An 18,705-nucleotide genomic window follows, 5' to 3' on the forward strand; every position below is an offset into this window, starting at 1 on the left:
TTCTCTGGAGGACTCCCCCTCACCCTTGTAATCCATACATACAGTCAGAGAAATACAATATCAGTGTGGACGTATCCCAAACATTAGGGTGAACCACAATACATCTTGTGTTATTCACTTTCTTGCAGATTCACGGTCTGATTTACATTGTTCCAAAACCCTCCGATTTTGTGCATCAACAGGTCCCACAAAAAGCCGTCAAATGACAAGCGCTTGCTGATTTCTTAGCCCACCACCCTTCTCCATATGGGTTCGGGGGCACCGATGTTGAAATCGGCATGGTGGAAGCACGTGACAATTATTAGACGGTGTATTTCGATGGTTCCAGCACGTCAACATCGACCGGTGTAGGGATTGTACTCCAGTCACCACACCAATACCGTTGGTTCTTTTCGCTCAAGTTGGATTTCGATTGTACCAATAATCAGGCTGAGTACCAAGCCCTTGTTATCGGCCTTAGCGTACTTCATAATTTGCATGTTGCTCGCGTCCTCGTCTTCGGTGATTTGGAGCTTGTGATTAACCAACTTAATGGAACTTTTCGATGGATGAGTTGTACTCTGGTGCCCTATCACATGGTGGCCAGTTACTTGGCCAAGTCATTCAATCATATTTCCCGTGGACGGAACACCGTCGCAGACGAACTCGCTTAGATAGCTCTGGAGCACAACTCATGGGGGGCAAGAGTGGACCAATGATACCCATTTTACGGTAATATTGTCCGGCTGTGGTTAATCAACAAGTCCTTCAGCGAGACCAAGTCATCCATACACGGGTAATGTCCTTACCTTCGTTGTTGGAACGGAAGGATCCTGTAGATGTTTACACGGTCGAGACGTTACCAAACGACTGAAGAAGGCCAATTATGCAATACCTTGATAATCCCAGAGGTAAACACGACAGAAAGACAAAGGTCCATGCCACAAACTATGTCTCATACCAGAATGAGTTGTATCGAAAAGGCGATGACGGTTTATTACTGTTATGCCTCGGCCCGCAAGAAGCTGCCCAAGCAATCACAGAAGTACATGAAGGAATTTGTGGAGCCCATCAATCAGGACGCAAGATGCTTTGGTTACTTTGCCGGCACGATTACTTTTGGCCAAGCATATTGAAAGATTGTATCGAGTATGCACAAAGATGCGTCCAGTGTCAAATTCATGGACCCATCCAAAGGGCCTCGACCGAATTACTTCATTCGGTTACCAAACCTTGGCCGTTCAAAGGATGGGCAATAGACGTGATTGGAAAAATCATACCATCCTCTGAAGTAGCAAAACATGCATGGATACTCGTGGCAAAGGATTATTTCACTAAGTGGGTCGAAGCAAAATCATACGCCGAATTAACATCCAAGGAGGTTTGCGATTTTGTGGAGGAACATATTGTGACAAGGTTCGGCGTACCAGAAATGATCATAACTGATAATGGCACAGTCTTCACAGCCGAAAGGTTCAAAGAGTATACGGCGAGCTTAAAAATTCAGGTTGAGCAATCCACACCATACTATCCACAAGCGAATGGACAAGCCAAAACAAGTAATAAGGTTTTGATTAGAATTCTTGAAAAAATGATAAAAGAAAGACTTGGCATGTGGCATTTAAAATTGAATGAAGCCTTATTGGCATACCAGACTTCACCCCGGTCGGCAACGGGAACCACCCCATATGCGTTAACCTATGGACATGACGCAATGTTACCAGTCGAGCTAAGTGTAAATTCTTTATGCATGATCGAGCAGAGTAGTTTGTCCAACGCCGAATACAACCAGGCCATGTTACAAGAGTTAGAAGATTTGGAAGAAGATCGGCTTGACGCTTACAATCTTCTAGTGGCACAAAAGAAAATTGCTGAGTGAGCTTATAATCAAAGAGTCAAACAAAAAACATTCAACGAAGGAGAGTTAGTTTAGCAAACTGTGTTACCCGTGGGAATTAAAGACCCCAGGTTCGGCAAATGGTCGTCGAATTGGGAAGGACCGTTTGTCGTCCATAAAGTTCTCGGTAAGGGGGCATACCATCTTAGAGATCGAACCGGTATTATTCACAAATTACCAATTAATGGAAAGTTCTTAAAAAAATACTACCCAGTCACATGGGAGATGCAAGAGTAAAGCTTGTTTCATTTCATTAATAAGATGGTTTACAATCAAAATATTCTAAGGCGATGAAGGAAGAAAAGTTCCAAGAAGGGCCTTCAGCTCCAGCCACCGCACCTCGCCCATTATGACCTCGGCCTGCCGATTCTTCTTGTCCATCTTCAAATGCTCAACTCGCTTCGTGCTCGCCGCATACTCGGTTAAACAATCTTTGCAGCCAGACTCGAAGTCCTTCGCAAGCTTAGAAGCAATAGCCGACCTTCGTTTTGCCAACTCAGCCATTTGACGGTCGAGGTCGGCCAAGGCTTCCCCTTTCTCCTTTAAAGCATCGATCTTCGAACGAAAAGTGTCTTAAACGGCCATGGCAGCTTTCAGATCTTGTTCAGCCCGAAGAGTGTTCTCGAATACACTGAAGGATTCCTGAACTCGCTCCAAGGTGGACGATGCCTGAACGATAGCCTCGACGCTCATTTGACCATCTGCTCCAAAGACGTTTAGGCATGCACCCAACAAATCAAAACCTTTGCGCTCAAGGACTTGTGGTGCCGAGAGAGACAAAACTTCTTGCAGCCGAACTAGAACAGCTGAATCTGTAGGTTCAGTTGTAGTAACCGAGGGGCCAGCCGCTCCAGAAGTGCTTGACAAGAGAGCTTTAAACTCAACTTCCCATGAAGGCTGCACAAAAAAAAAAATCAGTTTAAGCACAAGGAAATCACGAAAGAATATAGCAAGAAGGTTTTTGTTTTAAACCTGCCAGATGAGACTTCAGCTATGTCTTCGGGTTTGTTGCTCGAACCTAAAGAACTTAATGGCTGAGCCCAGTGTCTTAGGCTTTCTTCTCAGTTCACGCAGCCGATGGAGGTTATCTACGTTCGATGGCCACTGTGGCGGCCAAGAAATATAGATAACACCTTTTGGCGCATAGAAATTTTGATGAAAAGAATGGGTAGGCACCTGACATTTGGTATCTTCCTGGTTTAGAGTTCTAAGGCAGAAAAGTAACCAAAGAGAAGTGGTAGGGGTACTTACAAAGGTCGAAGTGGCTTTTTAGGGAGGAATGCTGAGGTTCTGGTCCTGCGGATGAACGAGTGTTTACGCCGTCGTTTCTGGCTCTACAGCAGGACGTTTACCACGATCGGCCACATAAAGGCTGACTTGGACAACCGCCTCGGGCACATGGGGAGGTGGATAGCGTGGTTGAAGGTGACTCGTCAGTGGAATCTCATTGCTCCCGTCACTCTCGGCTAAGAGGGCCGCCCCTTCCAAGACAGACGCATCAGCTGGCCCTGAAGCTGCAGACGCCTCGACCAGTGGAGCAACAACTGGTCCAACGACTTGAGAAACAGGCCGTACATGGGTTGTTTCTTTGGTCGGTGTTGGCTGTTTCTCTGTCGAAGCTTGGACGACAGGGGTAGAGGGGGAAACATTAGGAGTCGTCGCTCCTGTAGTTTGACTAGAAATAACATGAATCTCCCGTTCTCCTTTCCTCGCTAGCTTCTTGACCTGTTTTATGGGTTGAGGGGGTTTTAGGGCCGTCTCGGCATTTTGACGAGGTAGTTTGCTCAGCAAAGCCTGCGTGGTAGTCTTAGCCCTTTTGGAGATGGTCGATTTTTTCCCAGCCACAGCCGCAGCGACCACTTCTGCCTTTTTCAGTGACCGACTACCTGAGAAAGGAAAAGCAAATTAGTAGAGTTCAAAGTCAAAGGAAGAAGGTAGAAATAGACCATTACCTTGAGATTGAGGGGCAGAAGCCTTATTGGGTCGACCGCCGAAGATCTTGTTCATGACGTCTTCGACTGGAGCACCAAAAAAGTTTTGGGTATACTCTTCCCACCAATCACTGAAAGTGTCAATGCTAAGAGATTCTGGAACAGTTGGTTAAAGGCGGAATTTTTGGCACCATTCTTGAAACTCCTTTTTGGCATCCTTGCACTCATTTTCTGAAGAGCCAGATAGGCGTCATCGACTCAGCTGGGAGTGAGAAGTAAGAAGAGGCACCGGGCAACCCTGAAGACAACCGAGTTGCCGAGTAGTGAATTGGGGGTTATATACTTCCCTACTTGCTCGGTGTGTGTCACACCCAAGAGAAAGGTTGCTGGTAAGCACAAACGACCTTCAGGATTGACGAAGTTCAGCATCATCATTTGTACTTCATGTTGATGTGGGAAATTTGATCGACAAAGGATATTCTCGACGACGGCAAATCAAGAATTCATCGTCGAAAAGGGCATTAAGGCCAAAGAAGTATCTGAACACGTATTCAGCTTGGTGAGAATGTACTGGTCGAGAAGCCACCTGAAGGCCGAGCGCTTCAGTAGGCGAAAAGCTGGCAAGCTCTGGCCGAAGGGTGATGAAATAAACCTGCAGCCAGAGCTGGAATACCCAAAGGGGGCCACTCTGATGTGGGTCGATCTTCTGAAGGGTCATCTCGGCCAAACAACGCAAGAGATGAGCAAGAATAGCTGGAGTAAGCGCCAGGGTGTGACCGCTGGCCAGGGCTTCAGCCACCGGCATGTTCTCGACCAGGCATTTGTTGAACTTGGTACAACAAATAAATTTGTTATACCAGTAGAAGAGGAAGGCTTCGTGTTCTCCCCGCCGTAGGTTCTCTTCACCTCAGCCGGCAAAGTGTAGGTAACGAGTGTTGTAGTTGAGGAAGTTCTTATGAAGTTTCTGAACTTCCTCCTTTGAGGGTTCTTGACCCTCTCCGGTTAGTGTTTCGATGGCTCGATCGTTGAAAACTGCCTTTAGGTCGATGGTCGATGGGTACCCAGAGAGGGTAACATCAACCGAGATGCCAAAAGGGGAAGTCCCTAGGATCGCGGTAATGTCAAGGATAGTAAGACCCATGAGGCCGAGGGGAAGGATCATAGTGTTGGTGGCTGAACACTAGAAGCTTGAGGCTACCATAAGAAGCTCCTTGTCCACGATGAGCTCCATAGACGAAAGACGAATGGCATCATAAATGCCAAGATCTTTCCATTGCTCACCGAAGATCTTTTCCATCCGTGCAACCCAGGCTGCCCAGGTCGCACTGGTCGAGGGCCAAGAGCCTTGGGGTTTTGCTGAATCCCACATCGACCATTCAAACCCTTGCAGTAGAGGTGTTAAACACTGCTCCTTGAAGAGTTCGGTGATAGCTGGTGGCACTGCATCCTTAAAAAGTGGACCAAGGATCTGGTGGGGGATGCTCATGTTGCTCTCAAAGCGCAGAGTCTTGATTGAGCGTTGGTCGATAATTGCTCCTCATTTGTCGCATTCCTTAGAAAGCTTGGAGATGAAGGAGGCCATTGGAATGGTTTTGAAGGCTTTTTGGAATAAAGTCAGGGGATTTGCTTTTAATCTTTTGAACAAGAGGAAGTTTGGAAAATTTGAAAACGTAAAGAATGAATAATGGAAAGCCGGGTATTTATAGACTCGTGGAATGGAAGACCAAACGGGGAGAGTGATCGGGAAGATCACTAATAATTATGGAGTGATGGAGAATATTAACAGACTCTGAATAAAGAACCAAAAAAACTTGCGGATTAAGGGGTCATGATGATATCGTGACGGCGTCCTTTTATGAAGAAAATACATTTTGGTGTCCGCACGATCTCGAAGGTATCGAAAGATTCACAAATCAAGATTGCATGATGGCATGCGGCAACATGTATAATGATTTGAGGATGTTTGGACATCCGCACGTCTTGAGGAATTCAAAAAATCTCATGGATCAAGGGGGTAATGATGAAAGGACACTTCAGGTCATGCTGAGAAGAGGACATTTGGCGAGGTGTCTAATGAAATCAAGATCGTGCAATCGTGCTTCATAAATGCATCTCGGGAGACGGAGCCTGGTGTCGCTTCTTCAAGGTCAGGGCTCCGCTAGAGACTTCAGGCCGAAAAAGTCCTAAGAAACAAGGGGGCAATGTTTGGGCCGAGATTTATTCTCGGCCCGGAAGGCCTTACGAAAAGGTTACCGTGGATCGTTTAGTTCATGGGCTTAACCTAGGTCGGTCAAGTCATGCTGCAAGACGAGTAATCGAATCCTGGGGCAATAAGGAGTCTCGGCAAGATATGGATATTGATAACCCGGAAGTGAATCCGACTTGATAAAGGACTGGGTTCAAAGTCATAGTGAAAATAGGACTGGTCAAGAGGGTGTTTGATTAGAAGAAGAAATCCTAATCCGAGTAGGGTTTAACTCGATCTAGACAGTACCTGATGCTATAAATAGAGGAGGCTGTACATCGTTCAAACCCTCTTCAATTCAACATACAACTGCCCTGCACAAATTCTCTTAACAACCTTGAGACTTTTTTCCTTTTCTTTTTTCGCTGACACACCTTTAGTTTGGATAAACAGTAATGTGAAGGCAACTGGTGGCACTTCAGTCGACATAGATAACACTGTCACCGTAGAACCAGCCGGTCTCGCAGCATCTTCAGTCGGCATAGATAGCACTGCGTCGAGGGTGACTGGTTATCTATCCAAGTCTCGGTCGAAAAGGATTTCCGAATCCTTATTGGTCGAGGTCATCTCATTAGCATTCTCGGTGAAGTAAGGTGTTACATTTTATTAGGCTCGGCACATTGCACGTCGAGTTAGTTTATGATTGGATACTCTCAAGTGGGATTTAGAGTTCGACATTCCGACGGCCAAACCACGTTTATTGTTAAGACATGTATCATCTTTGAGTATTTGTGCCCTTACACTTTGGTGTCGATTCGGTGTGAGTTTACTCTGACGAATACCATCACTTTGACCGAATCCGACGACGACAATTTGTGAACTTCGTAAGAATAGTAGCCTTGTCTTAAGATTCGAGAACCCAAGAGGCCGAGACGTGTTTCTTCCTCGGTCGCAATCGTGAGACGCAGAAGTCATCTGCGCACCCAATGCAACATCAACAAATTTTACTCCTCGGCCGAGTTCGACCGACGAGTTGGCACGACCCGCATTCAACCGAAGGACGTAGTTAGCTTATAAGTTACTCGGCTTACGCGCCACGTAGGCTTGGTAGTTTTTAGGGTCAACAGTTTGTTTTCCACTTCCCAAATTCTTGTATTTGAAATAATTTATTAGAATTAACAATCGTTTTATTTTCAAAGCATAAAAAATAAAATAAAAATATTGTGAATAATACTTGCTCTTGCCCTTTTTCAAAAGGGTGGAGTTGCACAAAAGCAATTACTATTCAAAGTGAGTAGCAATGGAAACTTATAAGCCCTTGCCTTTGCCTTGCTCTTGCCGTCCACCAACGGGTGGAGATGCTCTTATACATTTGAGTTTGAATTCCCTCTTAACAGTTTATCTATATATATAAAGTAAGCACCCTAAAATGGTGAAACATTCAAAATACCATAAATTGCCCTTTAAGAATCTCATAAATTACAATTGAACCAAAAGAAGCTAAAGTATTTAACCATATTTTTATTTTGAATGAATTTAATATTTAAAATTATAGAAAAATAAACAAAAACAAAACCTCCCACATTAGTGGGTGGTTTCATGTCTTTAATTCATTTCTTTTTTTAATAATTTCTTAAAAAATATGTAAATTAATTATTTAAATAAAAAATATAAAAAGGCCAATTGCCACACACGTATGCATGTGGCAAGAGGCTAGTATTGTTTTAAAGTAAATTATCCATGAGATAAAGTAAATAAATAATACTTCTGATTTGTCTCTGAATTTTCATATTTGTACATGTTTTTCATTTTGCATTTTCGTGCTTGTAATTCACTAGATTGTATATGCTTCAACTAAACTCCATTCCATCAATGACTTGATTTTTTTCATCCGTTTGTGTCCGAAGCAATTCAAAGCAAATAAAAAGTGCTTTTCTGCGCTTTTTAACTAGAAACACAAAGATATAAGAGCTTGTTTGGTACTTTCATTGTTTTTTTTGGAACTAATGAATAAATTAAACAATTTAGCTACATTTATCCTTAAGAAAATGAATTCAATAAGAGCATGCCCCAGGTTACTTGAGCAGATTTTAACAAGTCCAAAGGAAAAAAAACCATCTCTGATTGGACAAGAAAACCCTACATTATTTTCCAACTTGGAAGCCATCACATGGAGGTAGACCTGGCATTTTCAATCCGACCCATTAACCCGACCCGACTCAACCCATTAAAATCAGTATTCGGATGAGTGATAAACGAGTCGGATGGTTAACGGGTTAATCCGTTAATCACTCGTTAAATAACGGGTCATTTTGGATGAAATCTGTTTTACAGCGTCAGTCACAAAAAACACTCCTGGGTGCTCCTCCTCCAGCTGTATCTACGGCATTTAGTACGAAGACCAGTCATTCTCCGTCGGATTTTTCGAGAAGGAACAGCTGAGCTTAATGCCAACGGATATTTTTGACGGATTTTTGTTCAGGTGCGACCAGAACAATCAGGGACTCTTTAGGGGTGCCTCCGGTTTGCTCGATCTCGACCGGGATAAAATCTCCCTCATCGAGTAATCTGCCTCGAAATACAACCGGTTCTTCTCCTACTGCCTCCCCTCCAAATCCAGTGGCACTAGATACCTCAGCTTCGGCAAAGGCGACGGATCTTCCAACGCCGTGAAATTCACACCCCTCGCCAACGTCTCCCAAGGCGTGAAATTTACACAGGCCTTCAGCAATGGCCAGGAGGATGGTAGGTGGCTCAAGCTCTTCGAACATGTTGACGATGATACCTTTGGATTTGGGAAGATATAAGCAAAAGGAGAGGAAGTCCCAATAAACAGGGTCGTCTCGATCGAGCACCGATTCGATCATGTGTATAGCCTTAAGAGGAGATTTCCGTCCGGGGAATTTGAAAATGATGTCGGTGAGATCCTTTGAACTCTGGGTGGTTTGTTCATGGATCTTAGGGAAATACAAAAAATCAACCAGAATTGCGGCCCAGAAGAGGTCGATGATGAAGGCACGGATGACGGGTGAAACGAAAAAAAAAAATAAGTTGTTCACGGGTGAATGGATGACCCCGTTAGCTTAACGGTTTGGATTTGGATGACCCGTTAACTTAACAGGTTGGGTTTGAATGACCCGTTAAGTTAACGGGTTAAGTGAAACTCAACCCAAACCCAATAAACCCGACCCGTTTACAAGTCTACATGAAGGTAGATGAAACAGTAAATTACCCATTGTCTTTGTAGACATCCATTTATATTACTATACATAAGAAACTTGGTTTAGATCCAACTGATTAATAACGCAATCGTCGATTCAAATTCATAAGACATATCATTATGTATATCGAAAGTCATGCCTGAACAAGTTTCGCAAAGAAAAACCTCAAACGCATTAAAAAAAAAAAAGCACATTCAAATTAAAATACAACAAAAAATTGCGAAACTAAAAAAATGCACGTTCATCTCTCACGTCTATACTTTTAATCCCTCTCTTTCGGTATCCACCACATCCCTTCCCCTAAAATATAAGATCTAAATCAATAAGTGTAACAAGGGACTTTATTGTCATCATTCAAAGAAATGCTCTCTCAATCAATGACAGGGCCGGCCTCTTACGTACAAGATCTTATTTCTTGTACTGGAAAGAATGGGCTCTAAGATTGACTCAAAAAATAAACAAATTACGACCTTCATTACGCCAAGGGAGTGATGGAAAACAAAACCAGATCTCAGCACAGGCATTCCTGACAAGCTATACTGAGTCGAAACTCATAGAAGCTTACTAGTTCTTCGTTTTGATGGCCCTCCAGGGAAAAGCTTCATAATCCATCCCAAGACTCTTTCCACTACCTACATACGAGAATATAGAGAAAAATAATATTTCTATATCAGCCAATCATTTGCACTCTGGGTTTCTTTTTCTTTTCTTCTTTATATTGAGCTATAGGTAACTATCAGCTTGTATCAGAAAGACATTCGTAATTTCGGCAATAAATGTATTTAGAAGCAAAACAATCACAGAACTGTTCAGTTCTTTGAGGAATGATGTACCTGTGCTTTAAGTATAAATAATATTTATATAAAACAAAACGCATTACCTCATCACCTTCATCTGCATATGGAGCATTGTACGACATATCAACAGGAGTGGGTTGTCTGACGAGAGTATTCTCATTAGCCATACTTTGGGCTGTCAAAAGCTCTAATCTCTGAGTTTGGGCTTCAAGTTTCCGAGACAATTCATTGTTCAGCTCCTTCATTCATGAAAAGGAAAACAGTCAACATTGCAATTATTAGCTGTGGCCCCTGAAAATAATTATGAGCCAGACACAAACGAATATATAAAAAAAATTGAATGACTGCTAACAATATGACTTGAAGATACATTTTGCACTAGAGTATGAGCGAGAGGCCCATAGATGATACTATCATTCTCAGAACCAAGTACACGTGCGAAGTGCATAGGCCTCTTTTGCTCACATTATTTCATATTCCATTTGTACGTTTAATGCTTTTTCAACCATGTATCAACAACAAGGCCTCAACCCTAAAATATATTACTCGGTCCCAAAGAAAGCCCTTTCTTGCTTAAAGTGGGCTACATACTAACAAGTCAAAAGTCGTAGCAGACTTCTATACTGAGTTGAAAATTAAAAATATGCTACCTTCAGCTTGGAACATTGAGATGACTCGGATGCCAAAGATTGTATCAATTCTTCTTTCTCCAATGCTAACTGAAATACCAAAGAGAGTAGAATTCAATTTAATGGACTAGATTTTACAACACAAATCTGAAGGAAAAGAAAGGAAATAAGCCTTCAAAAGTGTATCACTGAGAAAATACAAGGGGTAGATAGTTAGGAGAGGATATAAGGGGTGCATGGTACCTCGGAAATTAGTGTACTGATGTTTTCAACTGTTTGCATCTGATCGGGAGGTAGATTCACAGATGAAATGTCAAAAGTTGACTGTCCATTTTCAGGCAGCATTGGGAAACTCGAGGCATCGCCCCCTTCCTGGCCTAAGGTGTCAGGAATAGCGTCTTCATTTTCCTCAACTGGTGAACACAATACCCAGACGCACAAAGCATAATTATAAAAGAAAAAAGATTACAAAAAGGAGAAATAGCTGTCACACTTTAGTCATTCATTCATCAGTACAACTGTACAAGGCTTATTTGTGAAACATTATTCTTTGTTTTTTGTGAGCATTGATCAGCAACTTAAATTCCACAAAAATAAGTAATAAACTTGTCATACAACGACTGCAACCACAACTCCAACTTCTGTAAATTAAAACAGTTGATCAGGAATATCAATCAAAACAATGAGGAGCACTTAGGTTATCTTTGCCTATTCCCAGAATTCTGGGTATCATTTTTTCCTTTTGGAAGATATTGATTAATTAGGATTACAATTAAACAGATTTTGTGTTAATGAAATCAGGATAAATCAGCAGCAATCAGTTTATTTCAACAGTTGTCAAAAGTGCTAAGTTGATATAAAATTAATAGATAGATACCAAAAGTTATCTACAAACACAACACTAGAAATATTCTCAGAATATCATCCATATAATGCAATCATAAAAAATTTGAAGATGGAGTACTGTTCAACATATAATAACACACTCAAGCACTAATTTGAAAAACACATGGACTAAAACCCAAAAAAAAAAAGAAAAAGAACCATGGCTACGTACCAATTAACCGGATACATTACGAAACTCAGCCCTTATCATTTGGATATAGAAATATCAATTTATAAGCAAAATATCCAGAAGAGTTGAATTTACCTAGATCTTCTGTAGAAGTAGACACATCTTTGTTGTTAGTAGTACTCTTGCTGACATCAACTTTATTTCCACTTGTGGAGGCTTTCCGTAGCATAGACTGCAACAGCTTCTTCTCTATACCAGATAATAACACTGAATAAGGGGTAAGATATGCAACCATAAATAATACTAGATAAGGGTGCATTCACATTAGTGGAAAGCTTAAGAAACAACTCAATAATTTCACGACGACCTGCCCTTATTGGCACAAGGACCACTTAGCCACTTCACAGTCAAGAAAGATGGAAACAACAGCAACAAAGCCTTATCCCACTAAGTGGGGTTGGCTATATGAATCCCAGAACGCCATTGCGCTCGGTTTTGTGTCATTTCTTCTGTTAGATTGAAGTAGTCCAAGTCTTTTCTTAGAGTCTATTTCCAAGTCTTCCTAAGTCTTCCCCTACCCTTTTGGCCTTGAGCCTCTGTCTCATAATCGCACCTTCTAACCGGAGCGTCTGTAGGTCTTCGTTTCACATGTCCAAACCACCTTAACCGATTCTCTCTCATCTTATCTTCAATTTCAACTACTCCTAATTTACCTCAGATATCCTCATTCCTAATCTTGTCCTTTCTCGTGTGCCCACACATCCAACGAAGTATTCTCAAATGTAGGCCTAACAAGTTTCAATATTTATGGACATACACAATACAGTTGTCCCAGCCCCTATCGATTAAATTTAGGGCCTTTGCTACATGCAACTCCCAATATTCATAGCTTGTATTCACATTGCTAATATAACTATAACAAGAAGAACAAAAAAGTTTTAAAACTTAAAAAACACAACGGAATACATGATCACTTCTTTCAAATGCATGACTGGGAGTCTGGCTGCATTTGTGTATCTCACCAATAGTTTATAGGGCTAGTGATGTGGTGTGGAGTTACTTCACACTCTAAGCAGTTAAATAACCTTGCTAAAAGAAGTCGCTTAATTAAGCTCTTAAAATGGTGACAATGACACCAGAAAGCAGAAAATCTAGACCAGGAAATTAAAAAAGTAAGCAATTTGTCCCTGGAAAAGCCACTACAAGGTAAATACTCTACACAGAGGTATTTTTATATAGGCACACTTACCTTCCTGAAGAGCATTGATAGTTGACTGCAAATCTGAACGATCTTTTTCTAGGCTGGACATTCTTTTCCTGCACAGATTCATAAATAGTTATCTTCAGAGACATGTAGCTACACAGCATGATAATTATATGTAATGGGAGTAAGGGAAGGGGGGCCGGGGGGGAGGGGGGGGGGGGAGAGGAGGAGAGGGAGAGAAAAGGTGAGGCATCCCATCTAACACCATATAATACCATACTTATAATGTGATAACAATATTTTGCTAGATAACCAGAAGCACTTTGGTCCAAAAGCACATTGATAAGATCCCACCATTAGAGGAAGAGACTTTGAATCAGTTTCAAACTAGTCCTACTTCTTCAGGCACTTGTCATCTCCACTCCTTGAGCATGTGAGCATGTCCTTTCATATTATGATGGCACAACATTCTATTGAAACCCGCAAGCCCAACAATAAAGGATGAAAAAGGTGTTCACAACTTAATCCATAATCTCATAACACATAATTCTACAGCTCATTACTCAGTAGTTTGTTACATTCAGAGCCACTGTCAAAATTTCAGATTTAGTTTCTATTTTATTTTATATTTCCAAGACAAGTGTAACATTCTCCATATAAGATGGGGAGTGGTAAAATATCAAACAAGTGATTCAGAATTTGTGCACAAATTCTTAATTTACTGAACAGTAGAACGCTAACGTACTTGTACGACAAGATTTCAGCCTGTGAGTTCTCCAATTGCCTCTCCAGCTTTAGCTCACTGGACCTTAGTCTTAATGCCTACAAAAGTAAACATAAAATTTGAATTCTTTTTTATTTTATTTTAAAAAGCACTATCAACGATTCGCAATTTCAGTACCTAACTCATATTAATATGTGCATACGCACTCATATATAATCATACAAGGATAAAATTTTATGTTTGTCAAAAGTGTGAACATTAATAGTTTCATAGCTCACAATCAAGGGAAAAAAAATATCATGAGAATTTCTGCCTATTATGTCCCTTTATTCAGACAGAAAAGCAAATACAATTATAATAAGAAAGGTTTTCTCCAGATCAAAAAACTGAATCAAAATTTCTTTCTAAACTCAGTACCTAAAATCCCAACATACCAAGAAAAAACACTACCTTCTCCTCTAATCCGATAACTTCCGATGCCAATAGCTTAGCACGTTCATCAGCGGCATTACATTCTAGCTGTGCATTTGCATATTCATTTCTGACCGCATCAAGTTCCACCTGTTCACATCAAGAAATTAAAACTACTACAACATAAATTGAAGACGAGTCAAGTTCCACCTATATTAAATAACTAATAAATTAGAATGGTCCCCAGAGGTACAAGTTTGCTCTGCAATTATCAGTAGAAGGGGGATGATTGACTCTAACCAGCTGGTGTTTGATTTCCTCCTGTATATTTTCCAAGTCAGATTTTAGTTGATCAACAACAGTTCTCTGGAGAAAAAGAAAACAGAACAACAGTTAGAAGAAAGCCGTGGGCCATGGCACTATCAAATGACTTTGTCAGGGAAACACAAGGGGCATCATTTCGGATGAAGTCAGCACAACCGTCTTCATAATAGGATAAATCAGGCAAAAAGAAAGTAATACAAAGATGTTTAGTTCACAATTCATCAACAAAGTAAAAGTTATACAAATGTCAAGGTGCAATATCATGTAAAGCAGAAACACCTGTTGGTTATAACTCTCTGTCAAAGAAGAATTTTCAGCAGCCAATGACTCTGCTAAAGCACGTGAAGCCTCAAGTGCTCGTTGCAAAGAGAACTTTTCTTGTGTCAAATCTTCAATATGCTGCATAATGACAAGAAAAATACAAAAACATGTCAACAAAAAAGTATTCCAAAGAAACGATTTTGCTAAGGTGATATCACTATTCAAATAAACTTAACAAGGTTAAATCAATTTGTTCTTTTTATTTTGAAGTACTACAACCTGTGATGAATGACAAAGCCATATGACACTTGCAGTTCACAATTTATAACTGACGCATGGAAAATAAAACTTACTTAGTAGATATACCAAACAAACTTAGCATCTAGTAATTTAATGTCAAACGTTCCACTGACAAAAAAGGGACATCATTTTTTGACGTTGAAACAGTTTTTCTTTATCCATGGTCAATGAGTTTATTTGGTGTATAGGCCTTGGCCTAGTATATGTATCTTTCTCCACTGTGCTAAAGTTGTTTATTGTATTCAAAGTCTCAAAAAAGGAAGTCAAAATTTGAGAGTATAGGATTATGCGCCAGCTTAGGTAATGCACTTGAAAAGAAAGGTATGTCCATTCTTCAATATCATACATCCTTTTTGGTCAATCCCATACCATAAATATCCTAGTATCTCGATGTTTTATACTTTGCTATCATCTACATATCTTCACTATAAGCTTCTATCTATTGCCATCCAGTCACTACTCCCTCAAAAGTCACAACTATGTCATCAATACCCCTTATTACTCGTGATGTTCTCTAGTAATCAACCTATATTTTCATCCAAAAGGATGCTCATAAAAACTCAATGGACTGCTTTTGTCATGCTATGCATCGAAGAGAGGCCATAACAGCAGACTATTGAATTGATTAAGGATTCTCCGTGTTAAAAACTTAAAATGGATAAAATATCTGAATATGAGAAAGAAGTGGCACCACTGGACATATGTGTAAAAATCCACCAGCTGAAAAATAGGGACACACTACACCTGTTCCAAAGCAGAAAAATCTTCATTCTGATTAGGAGAATAAAATTCATGCTTTCTCTCCATGCTATTCCCCTCAACTGTTGGCCTCTGCTGGTCCATCCAAGCATTAGGAGAAAGTGAAGACTTCATGGAAGGCTCAGATGCATGAGGTGCACCACTTTCAAACTTTAAAAAGGGTCTCACAGTATCATCATCCATAGATGGCTTGTGGAAAGGCGATGAACCTAGAAAATTCATGCCACTTGATTTAGAACTGTTGGACATAAATGGCCCTTCTGGTTCAGGTTGTTGAGAAACAGTGCCTGAAGAAGTTTTAGACACATTAAGAGAATCAAGGAAGGATGGACGAGATCTCCGAGAATTAGTTTCAGGTGTAACTGAATACAATGATGCATGATTGGAGGAACTTCTAGAATCAGATCCAAAACCCCCCATGGATTCATATGTTTGAACTGGTGCACTCTGCCCACTAGAAATGCTACTGGCAAAGCTGCTAAGCTTTCCTTCCCCAAATTTATAACTCAGAGAATCACTTAAGTCCTCACTACTACCACGGATGTTTTTACCAACTTCAGAAGCAAATCCTCTTATGCTGGGACTGGGTTCAACCAAGTCTGCCATGACATCTCAAAACATAATACAGTAAGCATATTCCTCAAAGACAAGAGTTGGAAATTATTCACAAATACACTGATTTTAGATCAGAACACCAAAAACCAAAATCCAAAAATGTACAATTACCTTCATAAAGTGAAGACGGTGCAGGGCCACCAGACACTATGCTGACATTAGAGGCTTCACTCTGTAGTAATGTGCTGACAGAGTTCTGAGATGAGATTTTTGCAACAGATGGATGTGAAGAACCAGAATCCATTAAAGATGTAATATGTTCTTTGGACTGAAATTCATTCCTTCCATAAGAACTGGAGTGACTTGTATTGCCCGCAAAATCTTGATTTGCTTGTGGGCGTGGAGCAAAAGACTGGTCAGATGTTGTCCCACCTAAGGCACCAGTATATTTTTCAAAATCATTACTTATCCCATTAGTCCCATGGCGATTATTAACGGCCAGTGGTCCCCCAAACCCTAAAACACCATATCTCAGATATTCTTGATCAGCATGTTTCTGTACTTGATCTCCAGAATATGCATTAAACTCAGAGGTTGAAGGACTGCTGTGTGTATTATTATCCACGGAAGCTTGTTCATTTTTTTGCAAAAAATCAATCGCGTTGCTATCATTGTTCAATAATACAGAAGAAGTTTCAGTAAAAGCACTACTGGGCCCATCAGATGTACCAGCACCATCAGAGGCTGTAACTCGTACATGTTCAGTTTCTAGAGATTGTTTCTCGTTTGAGCTAACTTCAGAAGCATCGATTTGGCTAGTGGATGAAGCCTTCTTAGCTCGGTCTGCTGCTTTTTTCTTCCGAAACTCCTCCAGCTGCAAAAGCAGAGGAAACCAAATATGTGTGAAATTCTACAATCAAATAAAAATATTTGGTATGAAATTTGTCTCTGAAATGACTAAATATTTGTTAAAGTCGCGTTTCTAAACTAAGAAAAAGTGAACTATAGAGACCCAGAACTAAGATTTGATCCGTCTATCAAGGGACCTAGAAGCTTAGAGAACTTCTTTTTGAAGAAACAAAACAAAACTTTGTCAAAGTACGGCGGATCATTGACACTTTAAGTTTATTGTGCTCTTCTTCTTCCTCTTTCTTTTTCTTACCATAAGGAGTCTGTATATGAAGAATGCTTATGAAATAACCATGACAGCCTAGCCTTATATGCAAATTCAAAACCTACCTGTTCTACGTCTTTGTTTCTTACGTCACGTAACTAAAATACTGCTAAATCAGTTTGTTCCTGCTAGCTCAAAACAAGATACAAGGGTTCATCGTAGACACCCAGAAGCATCAACATTCAATATATTCCCAATATCCCGTTCTGTTTCTAAACATGTAACCCAATCAAAACGGATTCCTAGACCACAAAAATGTGCGTTTGTAATCGAATTTCTATCATCAGCAACAAATTAACTACATTATGACAGCTACAAAATATGAATTACGACCGTTCACAATCAAACTCGACAAGTGGATTAAGATTTGACATGAAAAATCAATCATTTCGCATTTCGAATTGCATATACATACACAGACCCAAGCATGCATACAAATGCAAAATGAAACATTTCGTGCGAGATCGAAATTGTAATCGAATAGAAACATTACCCGGCGCTTTCCGGCTTCCAAAAGATCTTGCTTTCGCGAGTTGGGCAGTACCTGAGCCGAAGCCATTCAATCAATCCCCCAAAACTCAAACAATTTCAAACATATCAAATGCCCAATTGCCACCACCGCCTCCCCCACAAACCCCTAACGAACCAAAACCCTACGTGCCAACAACAAAACCCTAAAAAATTACAGCGTATCCGGATCAGGGAATCAAGGAATGAGGCGCAATTCAACGCAATTCAAACTGTCGGATAATTTCGAATTGCAAAATGTAAAAATCGAAATATTGTGGGAGAAATTGGGAAAGTAAATATGAAGCCCTAATTTTTGTACGGACAGAGAGTCCGATCTGATCGGAGAGAAGGAGAGCTCGATGAAATTCTTTGGTTCTGGCAGATCTCCCCCGCTTTGCTCTCTCTCTCTCTCCTCCCTCCCCCTCTCTCTCTCGCTTTTCTGTGCGTTTTGTTTTTTCAATTTTTCAATTTTTCAATTTTTCAATTGTTCAATTTTCCAAGTTTATTATTTATTTTGGTGTATTTTGTTGGGGTAGAGTTGAAGAGATGATTGTTGTAATCAAGGTATTAAATATCGATGATATCGGAAATATCGGTAATCTGAAAACACAAAAATATCAATGGAAATATTGGGATAATATCGATATCGATAAAAATAATATGGAAACTACGGAAATTGTAAGAAAAACTTGGAAATTTTTATTGAAACTTTGCAGGATGTTTATTTAGTCAATTATCTATTAGTTTATCATAAAAAATTGGAAGGAATGCATTGCATGATGGATTTAACATTATCAAGTTGATTATTTAGCGAGCTGGCAAACATTGT

General features: G+C 40.4%; 1 protein-coding gene across 3 annotated transcripts; it reads right to left on the reverse strand.

Moving 5' to 3' along the window:
* Positions 1 to 9,308: 9,308 nt before the first annotated feature.
* LOC103405343 (protein BLISTER) lies at positions 9,309 to 18,389 on the reverse strand. Of its 3 annotated transcripts, none has more exons than XM_070815204.1 (13): positions 17,860 to 18,389; positions 16,364 to 17,066; positions 15,623 to 15,924; positions 14,597 to 14,716; positions 14,294 to 14,359; positions 14,033 to 14,143; positions 13,604 to 13,680; positions 12,904 to 12,971; positions 11,790 to 11,903; positions 10,883 to 11,052; positions 10,661 to 10,729; positions 10,094 to 10,249; positions 9,309 to 9,845 (listed from the first exon to the last, which is right to left on the reverse strand). In XM_070815204.1, exons 1-13 carry the CDS (start codon positions 17,923 to 17,925, stop codon positions 9,765 to 9,767), a joined length of 2,103 nt encoding a protein of 700 aa, XP_070671305.1. In that variant the 5' UTR covers positions 17,926 to 18,389; the 3' UTR covers positions 9,309 to 9,764. The 3 variants fall into 3 exon arrangements, with proteins under 3 accessions (XP_070671305.1, XP_008342548.3, XP_070671304.1); XM_008344326.4 differs by having other exon boundaries at positions 15,623 to 16,236; positions 17,860 to 18,374; XM_070815203.1 differs by having other exon boundaries at positions 15,623 to 16,248; positions 17,860 to 18,352.
* Positions 18,390 to 18,705: the final 316 nt, after the last annotated feature.

This window comes from Malus domestica, chromosome 16, assembly GCF_042453785.1.
Source record: "Malus domestica chromosome 16, GDT2T_hap1".
In the NCBI taxonomy this organism is placed as follows: Eukaryota; Viridiplantae; Streptophyta; class Magnoliopsida; order Rosales; family Rosaceae; genus Malus; species Malus domestica.